Source organism: Protomyctophum parallelum (genome assembly GCF_964188405.1).
Source record: "Protomyctophum parallelum genome assembly, chromosome: 13".
NCBI classification, from domain to species: Eukaryota; Metazoa; Chordata; class Actinopteri; order Myctophiformes; family Myctophidae; genus Protomyctophum; species Protomyctophum parallelum.
Genome location: NC_139708.1, coordinates 21,187,711 through 21,201,771, shown reverse-complemented (window position 1 = coordinate 21,201,771; position 14,061 = coordinate 21,187,711). Strand labels below are relative to the sequence as shown.

General features: G+C 40.9%; 1 protein-coding gene across 1 annotated transcript; it reads right to left on the bottom strand.

The window, feature by feature from the left end:
• Positions 1 to 6,309: 6,309 nt before the first annotated feature.
• On the bottom strand, positions 6,310 to 8,306 carry LOC310868539 (uncharacterized protein; the record flags this gene model as incomplete). The annotated part of the gene is made up of 3 exons (XM_083778999.1): positions 6,310 to 6,777; positions 7,193 to 7,350; positions 8,069 to 8,306. The coding sequence occupies 3 exons, from the start codon at positions 8,304 to 8,306 to the stop codon at positions 6,310 to 6,312; spliced, it is 864 nt and encodes a 287-aa protein (XP_083635125.1).
• Between the last annotated feature and the right edge of the window lie 5,755 nt (positions 8,307 to 14,061).

The window sequence follows — 14,061 nt, the reverse complement described above, 5'->3', positions numbered from 1 at the left end:
AAGAATAGAAATAAAAACCCCGAATCCGGTGGTGCTCTCCTCTGTGTGTTGTTTGACCACGAACTGAACTGAAATGCAGCAGCTGCGTCCGGTTTCCTCTCCTCTTTTACCTGAGTGAGGAGAACACAACGGCCATTGATGAACACCACCACCGGTGTGAATAATAATGAAGCACCACCGGGGAAGGTTCATTAGACTAATTAACACACAGAGAGACACTTCACCTTTCACCACCGTGCACGGGCCGCGCAATGTTGATTGGAAAACGCATAGTAGCCTAATTTTAGCACCCTGGGCGTTTTCCCAAGTCTGTCTGTGTCTGATTAGATAGCCCTATAGTTCCCCGTTCGACCCCAAACCACTGAATATTATACTAGTAAAGAAACTATCCCATTCATTCAGACTCCTGCATTGGTTTATTAATTGGTAATTAATCTGTGTGTACTGTGTATACACACAGTTGCCTATGATATATAATTATAACCTCTCAAAGTAAGCAGCATGATATTAAAAAAATATATAAATAAAAAAAAGTAGGCCTGGCCTACTAACAATGTAGTTGTGCGGTCTATTTTTGGTAATCCATGTGGTATTGGCTGAGCTTCGTATGGGTCGAATATTAGGTTCTGCAATGGATTTATTTTTGCAGAGTTGGGGGTGCCATGGGGCCCAATTTGATGTAATTCCATGGGGTCCAAGTCCCAAGAGATGCATGCAGTGCCCCTGGACACTAGGCCTATATAGGCTACAGCTACACTATGTGTCCCACCCTTATATTATAGCCTATATAACATTTTAAATCTTAAAAGGTTCTCATAATTTATCGACTCAAACGTTATCAGTGACCTTTTGGTTTGATTCAAGTAGGCTTTCACTGATCATCAAATTATGGATAAATCATCTGAAATTTAAATTATGTAAATCCATTTATATACATCAAATCGAGCAATTTGTTCACATTGGGTTACAATGGATACTTTTGAGAAAATAATATAGACTTGGCTAAAGAGCGCACTGTATTGTAATTTTACAAAGGATGCTGTTGTGCTCTTTTCTCATATTGTGTCAGAATTTATGTTCAGGACAAAAGCCTCATGCAACCATCATTCAGATGGGCCTAAATAAAGATGTCTAGAATAAAACTATAATGAAGCTTATTTGCTTTACCAAGATTGAGAAGATGAAATTATTTCGTAAAGATATATGACATTTGACAGCCAGTGTAATGAGGTCAGTGTGCTTGGGGAGAATCAATGTTAGAATCAATCTATGGAAGAAGTTCTTCCTAATGCTCGTCTTTGTGTAGGACAGAGCAGGGCAGGACTAGCCTGGCTAATAAGCCAGACCGAATTAGCCAGGCTAGGGCAGGGCAGGCCACAGTATTAATTATTAATGCTCGTCTTTGTGTATAGGAGTACAGACTACAGAGTATTCAGTCTACCATTCACATTGTTGCTGTGAAGATTGAAGATCTGACCGATTATGATTACATCTGACCAATTACGATTACATCTGACCAATTACAGCTGACCGATTACTGTACATCTGACCGATTACGATGACATCTGACCGATTACATGATCTGACCGATTACTGTACATCTGACCGATTACGATGACATCTGACCGATTACATGATCTGACCGATTACGATTACATCTGACCGATTACATGATCTGACCGATTACATCTGACCGATTACATCTGACCGATTACATGATCTGACCGATTACGATTACATCTGACCGATTACATGATCTGACCGATTACATCTGACCGATTACATGATCTGACCGATTACATCTGACCGATTACATCTGACCGATTACATCTGACTGATTACATCTGACCGATTACATGATCTGACCGATTACATCTGACCGATTACATCTGACCAATTACATCTGACAGATTACATGATCTGACCGATTACGATTACATCTGACCGATTACATGATCTGACCGATTACATCTGACCGATTACATCTGACTGATTACATCTGACCAATTACATCTGACCGATTACTGTACATCTTTCCCATTACAGCTGACAGATTACATCTCACCGATTCAATCTGACCGATTACATCTGACCGATTACAGCTGACCGATTACAGCTGACTGATTACTGTACATCTGACCGATTATTGTACATCCGACTGATTACAGCTGACCGATTAGGCCTACTGTACATCTGACCGATTACTGTAGGCCTACATCTGACTGATTACAGCTGACCGATTACTGTACATCTGACTGATTACAGTTGACCGATTTAGCTGACAGATTACTGTCAGCTCACAGCCTTACCTTATTGGGTTCATTGTTTTAGTTTTATTTTATTTTATTGCGGGGTGATATCCCCTCCAACGTCTGGCTTTCACTCGTGAGAGTCGTGACTTCATGTGGCAGCCAAGTCTATGGACTTTTTACGGTCGCAGATTACTATGAAAACCTGCAAAACCTGACAGTACGCCCATCGATCCATCCGTCATACCACCATGTCCGTCAGTCCGTTACGCCTCATGACACATCACACCACCATATATGGTCGACGCTCCATATATGGCCGTCTCCATATATGAAGATCACGACACTGACCTCATCAAACCCTATAGCTATACATGGAGAGAAGACTGGATCATCACTTAGATCTGTATATATATGGAGCCGGCCAGCAACTCTACATCTGACCTCAAACCTCAAACCCTTAGATCTCCATATATGGGGCTGACCTGTTCTGACATTCCATAGGCTATGTTGATCCTTCTCCACCCATCCTTCCTCTTTGATGTCTCCCTTTTGACTGATACCTGTCCATTCAAACTCTAGATGGCACAAAGTTATTAGTGCAGCCGCACCAGGCAGCCGGCGAAAACTAGAGTTCTCAACAGGCCCGAAAAGTAAGGCCTGCCTGTACACTCAAGACACACACCATATATGGCCAGTACAGAATGAATTCCATACTGTATGTTGATCTGACAAAACTGACACCCCATGCCAAAGCTGCAGCACTCGCCCAGCAGTCTGCCATCACACAGGCGGATGCGTGCACACACAGGGCGTCTTACTGGTGGTAATGTGTGCTTTAAGCATCAAGCCGTGACGTCACGTTCAGGAAATGATGTCATGTGGCAGCCAAATCTATTATCATCGTACACCATGACGTAAATTCTCCATTCATTGTCAATAGGAATTTAATCTTTGTGTAGGACAAAAATAGACAATGTGGTTGTCCACATTAGAATAATAACTAACAGGAAACAAAACTGATTTTCAAAAGCGTTTCACTTATCAAGCTTCGAACGGCAGTCTCAATTGTGACCTACAGACCTACTAAGCAATTTTCAAATGTCTGACCTGGGAAATGTAATTCGTTTTATACCGTTGAACTTGAGTCTCCCTGAAACTTGAGAGCGACCCAAGCTGACCTCATTTACAGAAATGGGGCACATCGTGGGATATTTAAATTTGCAAAAATAGATATAAAGAAAAATCCCATCATTGTAAAAGTCTCACAGGGGTGCATGCATGCAACACATGAAGCACATGTATCAATGATTCAGTAATGATGATTAATGGAAAAAACTTTCCTCCTACATTGCCCTGTCTGAATTGATGTTTTAAGACAGTGGTTTTCAACCAGTGGTCTGGTTGAAAACCAGACCAGACCAGTCCCCTCAAGGACCACTGGTCCTTTGACCAGTGGACCAAATGACCCTTCCGGGTCCATTTGGTTTCATTTTACACTATCAAGAGTTACATTAATGTTAAACATCTGCATTACTTAATTTGCAAGAAGTCTACACAATTAGAGAATGTAAAACAATTGATCAACGTTTTGCCTGTTATCTCTCCTATGGTACCAAAACATCAAAACATGAAATTGTGTAAAAAATCTTATCCAACGATAGCAAAATGTTGCTTAGTTTTGGGTGTGCGAAGGCTAAATCTCATCAAATGGTGGTCCGTGGGCCGTGGCTCAAATGCCTGATATGAAAAAGTTTGAAAACCACAGTTTTAAGAATGTGCATGTCCAGTGGGGGGTGCTGTCACACAACATCTACACACGTTTTGCCACACTTTGGGGTAGAAAAAGTAGGCTACTCACAATCTCACATTTCTTCTTACTTAAGTAAAAGTATAAATACTGTAATGCAGAAGTACTTTGTTAAAAGTGAAAGTCCACTGTTCAAAATTTACTTGAGTATAAAAGTACAAAAGTAAAAGTTGTTGTGCAGATTGTCCCATTTCAAATGTATTAAAAATCCTTTGATAATAGCATATCTACAAGCTGAGCTTGTACATCGGCTATTTGCAAATAGCCGGAACGACTGAAGTTGTTTAATACTGTATGTTTTGTAATAATAATCCAAATCTACTAAAGTTTGCAAATAAATGTAGTAGAGTGAAAGTACAACCTCTAAGATGTAGTAGAGTAGAAGTAAAAGTACTGGAAACTGGAAATATACCTCAAAATTGTACAGTACTTATACTTGCACTACATAAATTATACCACATGAACTGTACACCAGAGGCACAAATAAAACAATGAATATTTCTCCAATAAAGTCAGTGATTTTACTAAAAGATTTTGAGAAATATTGGGTCATAGAAATTGAGCATTATTTCGTGCATTATTTTGAATGATACAAGGCTTGTGCCTTATATGAAAATAATATGTTCTCTTTTTACACACTTGATGTGCTAATAATACGTGGATTAATTCACTGTAAAACAGATATAGTATTATATAACACTGGTTACACTGGTTTTGAACAGTTACTGTAAGGTTTTTCTTTTTTAAGACAAAATATATTCTTTTATCATTGTCCTCACCAAATTTAGAGTTTGAAATTAAACCAAAACACTTTGACATGATTGCCTGTGTGCTGAAAAATATTTCCTGCTTTTACAATTAAGCATTTACTACTCCCACCTTAAAACACGTACGACTTACAGTATTCAATGGACTCACGTTCAGTTTATAATATTGTTTCTGAGTCATGTAATAAAATATTCACAAAGCACCTCCTTTTTAGTGTGTAGGGATCAATGAATCAACTACGAAGTTACAGACAGCGTATGTACCTTTCATCTTCATACATTACATATAGGCTACATATACAGTAGGCTCCAACATTATCCTGAATGTGTAAGAAATAACACTCAAATTAAACCTAGTTGTTTGTTTAAAGGGCTAAGGAGCTTAGCCAAACTGCCCAAGATGCCAAAGCATGTTTACCATAAAGTGCAAAGAGACTTTGACACGGTACGGCCTCTCGTCCCATATAGCCTTAGAGTGAGACGGATCTGGGCAGGTATACTACAGCAAGAAACGAGTTATAATGATGTGCCTACCATATATTCATGCAGAATGTGATGTGAAACATATAGCTCTATATTTTATAAATCACTTTAAGGTATAAAAGATTATTCCAAAACAATTGCTTTTAAATGAGCAACTCTGTACTGAACCCATGTCAAAAGCAATGGGCAAAAGGATATCTTTCCAAAATGCAAGATAATCAACAAGCTATATTTGCCATGTTATCTTTATAGGCTCACTGTTCCTGAGGTCATTTGTCAGCTATTTCCATGGTTTCCTTTGAGGACTTGTGGGTGCATGCAAACATCCTGCCTCTGTCTGTGACGGTAACAGGATAGCTCAGGGAATGGACTTGTCATCAATGAGATCATTGAGAAATTGTCATGAGTGTTTTCATTTTCAATTCTTCCTGAACAGAGTCAATTGGGCAACATTTCTCAGCAGATATACTTGGGAACAATAACCTAAAGCCCCAGAATGGACCATTCATCATTATGCATTACACTAGACATCATACTAGAATGACATCATACACATAATGTAGGAGGCAATTAAGGTAGGCTATATGAATTTGACATGTATGTGTAACATAACACAATTTGTTGCATTTAATAACAAAAAAGAAATAGTGACCGCTGTACAATCTAAAATATATAACTATAAGCAACTGTCTCTAAATGTGTTTTAAAGTGTCTTGCAGAATGGTTCACCACTAAATAATTTGTTCAAATGTACAGTTTTAGAACTTAGAAAAAAAGAAAAAAAAAGAATACGGCATAGAAGGCCAAGAAAGAAACACTTGTTTTGTGTATGACAAAAAGGCCCAGCCAACCATGATAATATTAATAACACATCAATCCCCCAAACAACACAGAATACTGATAATTTATACATGTTTATAATGATCATGCCTGGACTAAGGTTATTATTATTATTCACATTTTTGTTCTTTTTCTCTGTACACAGGAACAAGGAAAGCTATCAATCATTCTGCATGGCATCAGCTTCCTGTGTTTGTAACGGTTTGTTCCCTTCTGATGATGAGACGGCTACAGTGTTCTGGATCTCAGCCGGTTGCTCCCGGGCCATGGCCCGTACCTGGTGCTCCCGGGCCATGGCGCGTAGCTTTGCAATGCTACAGGTGCGGAGCTCCTCTGAGCTGGGCCTGTCTGCTGACCTGTCCCCCCAGCAGTCCCCTGGCCCCAGGTCAACAGCCAGCTCGTGTTGGGTGACCGTAGCAGCACTTTTTGCAGTGTTTGTCCACGGGTAGACTCCTCCTGCCTCCTGTCTCCTCTCCAAGTGTTCACTGTCAGAGTCCGCCTCTGTTTTACCATTGTTCAGTTTCTCCACTTTTTCGTCATGGTCCTTATTCCTGACATATGGCCCCACAAGCTGGCCCTGGAGTTTCAGCTGCCTCCGCATCTTAGCGCGGCGGTTTTGAAACCACACCTGGATGAAAAAAAATATATATAAATATAATTAAAAAATAATTATAAATAATTATAATAATAATAAAACATATATATAGTTTGTTAAAGTAAACAAGTAAAAAATAAAAATAAAACAATATTCCACTATTGGTCTGCTGTTTCCACTAGTTTTAAAATAGTGCTTAAAGAGATATTTCACTTTCAAATTAAAGAAAAGTCACAGCCCCCTCACCATTTAGAAGAACATTCTAATGGGGACATGCTTTTTCCATTACTTTTTCCCTTTATTTTGTATATATTTTATATATTTTTGTCATGTCTATTTCATTTGAAAGTGAAATATCCCCTAAAATACCAAAGTGTGCATGTGCTACATTCGTTTTTTTTAATGGCACCTGTACAATAGTGCCATAAAGTAGTTGTGAACAGAATACCTGAACCCTTGCTTCTATGAGGTCCAGTCTGAGGGCCAGGGCTTCTCTCATGAAGATGTCGGGGTAGTGGGTGGTCTCGAAGGCTTTCTCCAGCTCCTCCAGCTGCCAGCTGCTGTAGTTGGCCCGCGCACGCCGCTGCTTCACTGGCCTCTGTTCATCTGGAAAGCACACAGCACAAGCGCCAATTACACAATTGCCAACGGGTGACAAGAAACTAATGGCTCTAGATTGGATAATTAGCATAACGTTCATTAGACCCACTTTAACACTGCTTTGATAATTGATTGTTAGTTACGAGCTGTTAGCCAATCTTTTGTAAACATTTATACTGCTGCAATCAAATGGCGTCACTATGGCGACTATATGAATGTTGTCCGCACAAGTATTTAAATTCAGTTAATTGTGAGGTGTGACACACAATGAAGCATCAATTCTAGATCATCTGTGTTTATTTATCTATTTGTAACTCTGAAAGTGTGCAAATGTAACCAAATAGACATTTGTGCACTCATAGTTAAATTAACACTTTACAGCAGTGGTTCTCAATCTTTTTAGCCCGTGACCCAAACTAATGAAAATAGCAGACCTACAACTTGTGTGAGCTTGTAGATTGGCTATTTTCACTACTTCTTAAACTTTTTTTGAATTTACTGGAGGAAAAAAATATATATATCACTGTTTTTAATTCATGAACATTTTAGTTTTTTGGGAAGGTTTTTTGAAAATGTTTTGAAATAATAATTAAAAGCCAAATGTAGGAAACAAAAAATGAAGGGACCCTTACAAATGTGTCCGCGACCCACAAATGGGTCCCGAGCCAGTGTTTGGGAAACAGTGCTTTACAGTGAAGCGGCGATTTGAAGGCAATGAACTCACCTATGACCTCGGTGAGTTGCCCCATCCCTGCTGCATGTGTTGCAAGAAGCAGGGCTTCCTTGCATGGCTCTGGTTGGAGGTAATTCCTCAGGGACTCATAGCTGATCAGTGGTCCAGGGATCAGGATTTGAGCAGGCGAGCCCAGTCTGGTGGTCGGAAATGCAGGGAAGAAGTGAGCCATCGGCGAGTGGAACACAGCAGGTAAGAGGGTAGACACTAGTTGCCCGGGACCAAACATGTCCACGTTCTGAGATGAGTCCAGTCTTTGGTGTCAATCCTGTAAAAAATAAAAAGGGGGGCCAAGATTGCGTTCTACAGGGATGCTGTTTGAATAGTAGATAGCATCACCAGTGCAAAGTAGAAACAAACAAAAGTAGGCCTAATTATGAAATCGTAATGAAGGCACTGTATTGTAGCCACAACACTAATCTTTCCAATTAGTCGTCTGACAAGTTAAGAGTTGCACTGGAGTTAGGGAGCTCAGGTGAGACACAAGGTGCTAGTTGGAAAGACGAGGTATAAGACTAGAGTGGTGGAGGTGGTCTCACCTTAGGCTGATAATGTTCCACTCCCATCGGCTCCCCTCCTTCCCCTGGCTGTCACATGACTCCCAGTGGCTTCTGACAGACAGCAGTGTTGTGCTCATTCACACAACGTGTAAATTACCTGTTATTCACCCAACCTTTGATTGATTGTGAATTCATAGGATAATTTCAACAGTGGTTGCGGTTATAGTTTTCCCAACTAAAATGGCACCTGAAATGCCATATGATCTCCTTTTATTACACGGTGTTGATATGGTGTATTTACCCCAAGTCTTTCTCTGTTGAACTTGGACAAGTTAAGACACTCAGAGCTTCTGAAGTTTCAATCGGTGACATGGATGTCAGATCATTGTTTGGAAATGCAATTGGGGCGGGGGGCGGGGGGACGACTAATATGCGAATGCACAGTCAGACACGTACTCAATATTTTCTCATGTTCAACAGTTGCCAAGATTGAAAACAAATTACTTCAATGATGACATCATGAAAACGTTGTCGTTGCAATGATGACAACACAGAACCATTGGTTCCAGAATAAACACATTCTTCTCCGTAGCAAGGCAAATATGAAAGCTTGCTTGCTTGAATGTTTTCTTTCTGCCCCTTGCCCTCTTACACAGAGCCTGTTATTTTATCCCACTGTAGATCTGATTAGTTAATAAATACAATCGTTAATGATTTAGAAAATCTAAGTGCACACACACACACACACACACACACACACACACACACACACACACACACACACACACGCGCATGAAGAACCCAAAACAACACAGCTTCTCCACAGGTCCTCTGCGGTTTATACCTTAACACATTAAGAGCTCAGACAGAAAGATCATTAACACGTTTCTGTTTTTCTTTCTTAAAGGAAGGCAGCTGTGACTGCTTGTTGAAAGACGTCTGATGATGGGATATGATACTATGCAACAGTCTATGAGGATGAGACACAGGTGTGTCAATTAATCTGAAGATACATATCCTGTGGACGACATATCAGTTCAGAGTGACGGCAGCGAAAACATGCCGCTGTCAGTGTTGTCAGTTGTCACCACTAAACTGTTCTGGGCCAAGCAGCCTTTGATCAGCCCAGAACCGGAGCAGAACACAGCTGGTCATGGCTCATGGCTGTGCTCAGACCTATAGGAGCTGGTGAATCAGTGTCTGGTCATTCTACAGCAGCAGTGAGGACAGCAGCACCTCTCTCACCTGTTGGGCCTTTCATCTGCACCTGTTCAAACACTAAATTAATACCCATGTAGAGGTAATAACGAGGCCAGGGTGCAACACTGAAAATGTGTGTGCGGTGCGCGCACACAAACACATGAGAGAGAGAGAGAGAGACAGAGATTTAGAGGTGAGGGGGTGTGAGATTGAAAGTGTGTGTGAGAGAGAGAGAGAGAGACAGGGAGAGAGGGGGAGACAGAGAGAATCTTAGGATTTGCCATTTCTGAGGTGAAAAGGAAAATAGATTATAAGCGTGTCATTTGAGCGGTGGCTAAATAAACAGTGTGTGTGTGGTGGGATTGACGAGTGAATAGCCATTTCAGTTTGTCCCTGGCACACAGGTAGACAGAGCCAAGGATTTCTGTCAAGTCTGAAAGTAGATGCTGTGTTTGTCTGAGCGTTGGTCCTTTAATGCCTATTGATCCAGATAATCAGGCAAGAAATTGGCGAAGAACCAATGGGGTGATTGTGACATCAGTCTGCAAATGCTTGTTCAAATGAGCTGGTTGTGGATAATTGAAGGGGGCATTAAGGCAACAATGGTAATGGCTAACGCTAGCCTTTACTGGCCTCACAGGTATTTCCAACTCCCCGGATCACAAGGCAACCTTCGAGATCCACTGCCGCCTTATATGACAATCATAGTGTCATTAGCAGGGTCTAAAATGGAGGGAAGGATGCACATTCTCCATGGGTTTAGAAAACCACCAAAGGAGTGCCTCTTACCCATTAGTGTGGCTTTAGCTAGAAATGGACTTGTTTGAGCTTGCATCCATTCATTAAGAGCTACAGGGGAAAGGGACACCTGGAAGCCCCTTTGGAATAGAATGTGACAGAGCCATGGATCTCAGATAATGTACACCTTCCCATCCCAATTTGCTAATATGCATTTTAAATTATATATTAATTGCATTAACATTGATTAATGATTACACCCACACAACAGCATAATTTTAAATATTAATTGCACACAAAGTCTCAGAAAATTGTTAATTTATTTTTGTAAAATATTCTGTCATGAAATCTTTGAATGGAGGGGGTGCAATTTACCTTTTAGGAAATGGAAAAAAATAATGTGTACCAATTGATCCAGTGTAGTAATTTGTAAAAAGAAAAGCGCTATTTAATACTTTTCATTGGTTCAATATTTTTGTAACCAACACACAGACTAATACAAATAAATAAATAAACCTAAAAAATGGAGTTAGGTGGTTTCCCTACAACAGTAACTATGTATGACTTTCAACCAGGCATCCCCATTTTGTTACTTCAAGCTGTATCTATACATGTCCTGTGTTGCAACAGTTGCATAACTGATGTATTACCATGACAACTGAATTTCCCCATGTGGATAAACATCTGTCTGTTTGTTCATCCATCCATCCATCCATCCATCCAACCATTAGGGGACAACATAGACATGACAAAACAACACAAAATATGAAATATGGAGTTACAAGATTTCTGCCCTAGAGCGACAAAATGTTCACGTCCATGGCTGAAGTGGCTAAACTCTCTTCTCTCCTGATGTTTTCAAATAAAACCTGAGATTAGGCAACGAACAATGCACAGTATCATTCCCACCCGTCCATTAGAATGACACTTTAACTCATAAAACAAGAGTTCTGCCAAATGTCACGTCAAGATGGATGATTATCGTTAGTTCCGGTGTCATGGGAATATATCTATCTGGTGTAATTTGCAGCCTGGAACAGCAATGAGCAAAGATAAGATCAATATTTAATGAAAGTATAAGTGAGGCTTAAGGGCTGTCACTTGTGCCTCTGCCGTTAATGACATGTCACATTATCACACTTATCAGACTGGGTCAATCTTAACTGAAATTACTAGCCTTCTTTTATTTTTTTTATTCATTACAAATGCTAAACAGTTGGTCTTTTCCTTGTCTGTGCAAAATTGTCAAGAATGTGCTCGTGTCAGGGTACTTCCATTCATATTTTTACTTGTGTAGACAAACAAGCACAGCACAAACTCAAAAACTAAAATCTATTAACGGCCCCACAAACGCGTCTAATTCAATCATCACAGTGGAAACGTCTTTGTATCTCAGACAAGATAAAGAATAGTGTATTTCATGGCTGAAGAAGCCCCTATGCACGGTGCCCCACTCTCTCTGGTAATAGTATCCCACAGTGAGCAGGCTGATTGTTTTAGTCCTGGATCACTGGCCATGGGATAAACCTGAGAGCCCAGCCTGCTTTTCATGTCAAGACCTTCAAGGGAAAGCGGCCACAATCCAAGAGCAATCACACTTCAGACATCAAAGTGCCAGCTAGAAGAGAGGCGAGACCTAGTCCACATTTTTTTCCACGCAAGCCAAGTGCAACTCATGCGTGGAGGAAGAGGAGATGATCTAAGCAAGGGGTGCCATTGAGAGGAAGACACAGAGCCGACAGATGTGCGCGGCCGGGCAGGTAGCAGCACATCGGGGGCCCTCCTATAGTTGAATGCTGGGTGCAATTTGTAAAAACTAAAAAAAAAACAAAGAAACTGAGGGGGGAACTTTGACAATTTGCCTAAAATAGGGGGACATAGTGATATTATTATACAGAACTATGAAATATATCAGACTGTCTACAGTACATTTCCCAAAAGGAAATGCATGCATTTAATTCAGTCTGACAAAAAGCAGGGATAAAACATAAAAATTAATGACCAGAGTCCAGAGTGGGAAAAACGTCTGCCTCATGCCTCAAAAGAGGCATGGATCCGTGCCGAAGGGTTCCTTGTGTGTAGAAGAGCCTAATTGGTGACGCGGCTGGCCGGTGGACAACATGCACTGATTTCAGACACAAACAGAAACCGTTGCCTAACACCACAGATATGCACCCCACCTAGAGGGTGTGGTCGGTCGGTTCGGTGGACCGCAAACATCTGCCACAAACTTGCGATCACGTCACGGTCAGTCAGTGGACAACATTGCACCGATATCAGACATGGGTTATTACAAACTATGTATTGAAAGAATGTGTGTGTCACAGTTGCACTCACTGTATGGATAATGAATACATGTTCACACTGGGCATTCGAGAGTGGAAGGGTTTTAAAAGTTGCTTTGGAGGACATCAAACCTGCTGGGATGAATAAAACCAGAAGTTGTTAAGTTGTCAGTGGTTCATCAGGCTACTCAGTGACAAGCTGCCTCCCCTCCTCCTCGTTAACTGTCACTCATCTCTGTTCCGCCTCGCTGCCACCCAGCCAATAGGATGCTGGCGCCCTACCAAGAGCCTCGGCTGCTGCGACTTGTGTCGTAAGTTGATGGATAACTATAAACAGTGCTTTTCAGCCAGCTACAGGACACCGTACAGGTGCAATTAACACATCAGCCAGAAGGTCAGCAAATCTGGGGCACAGTTGAAGTATGATGGCAAAGACCCATTAGATAGATAGATAGTCAAGTGCATGTTAGTCCTAAATGACAGTTTCCACTGACCCGCCAGTGTGGACTTGTCTCACCCGCACAGCGAGGCGAAGCTAACCTTCACTGTGCAGCAGGTTAATCTCTGCATTCTCACATGTAACAAAACACCAGCGACAGCCTTTTGGGATGTGTAATGGTCTACCCACACCACGTCTTCAAAGGGCCCTCTGGTCTGAATGATTGACCAATTACTGCCACGGTTAATTTACCATAAATGGGAGCGTCCATTTCCAGCGCGTCGCAAGCATGCCTGCACATCATTCGACCGACCGCTTTGACTTCTCCCGAGAGGTTTTCAGATGAAGTCTGTCTGTGGCACTGGGCAAAACAACTCACACTTTCATGGCAAAACGGTTTCCATCACACTGGCAACATGCATGCCTTTAATTTGTTTGCAACACCTCAGTTAAAAGTGAGCACACTTGTGACAGCCGTTTCCAGTTTTATCAGGACACAAAAATTATTGGAATGAAATGAAAGGACACATGGTCTTGCTCCATTTATTTTCTCCCCATCCGTCTCGTTTGAGGTGCCGGAATATTAATATGAAAGGCAATAATTGGTTCTTGTGAAATTACCATGCTTTATGCTACAGTATACAATTTCTCCACTAAACTGCAACTGAAATTAAACTGTAGTAAAACTTTTAGCTGGTGGAGGTAACAAAGCTAACTGTTGAAAGATGCAACATAATTTATTTTAGTGTGGGATGAAAGTGGGATGAAAATTAAGTAAGATCATTTTTTTTCCAAAAAACCTTTTTATTCAGAAAACATTGC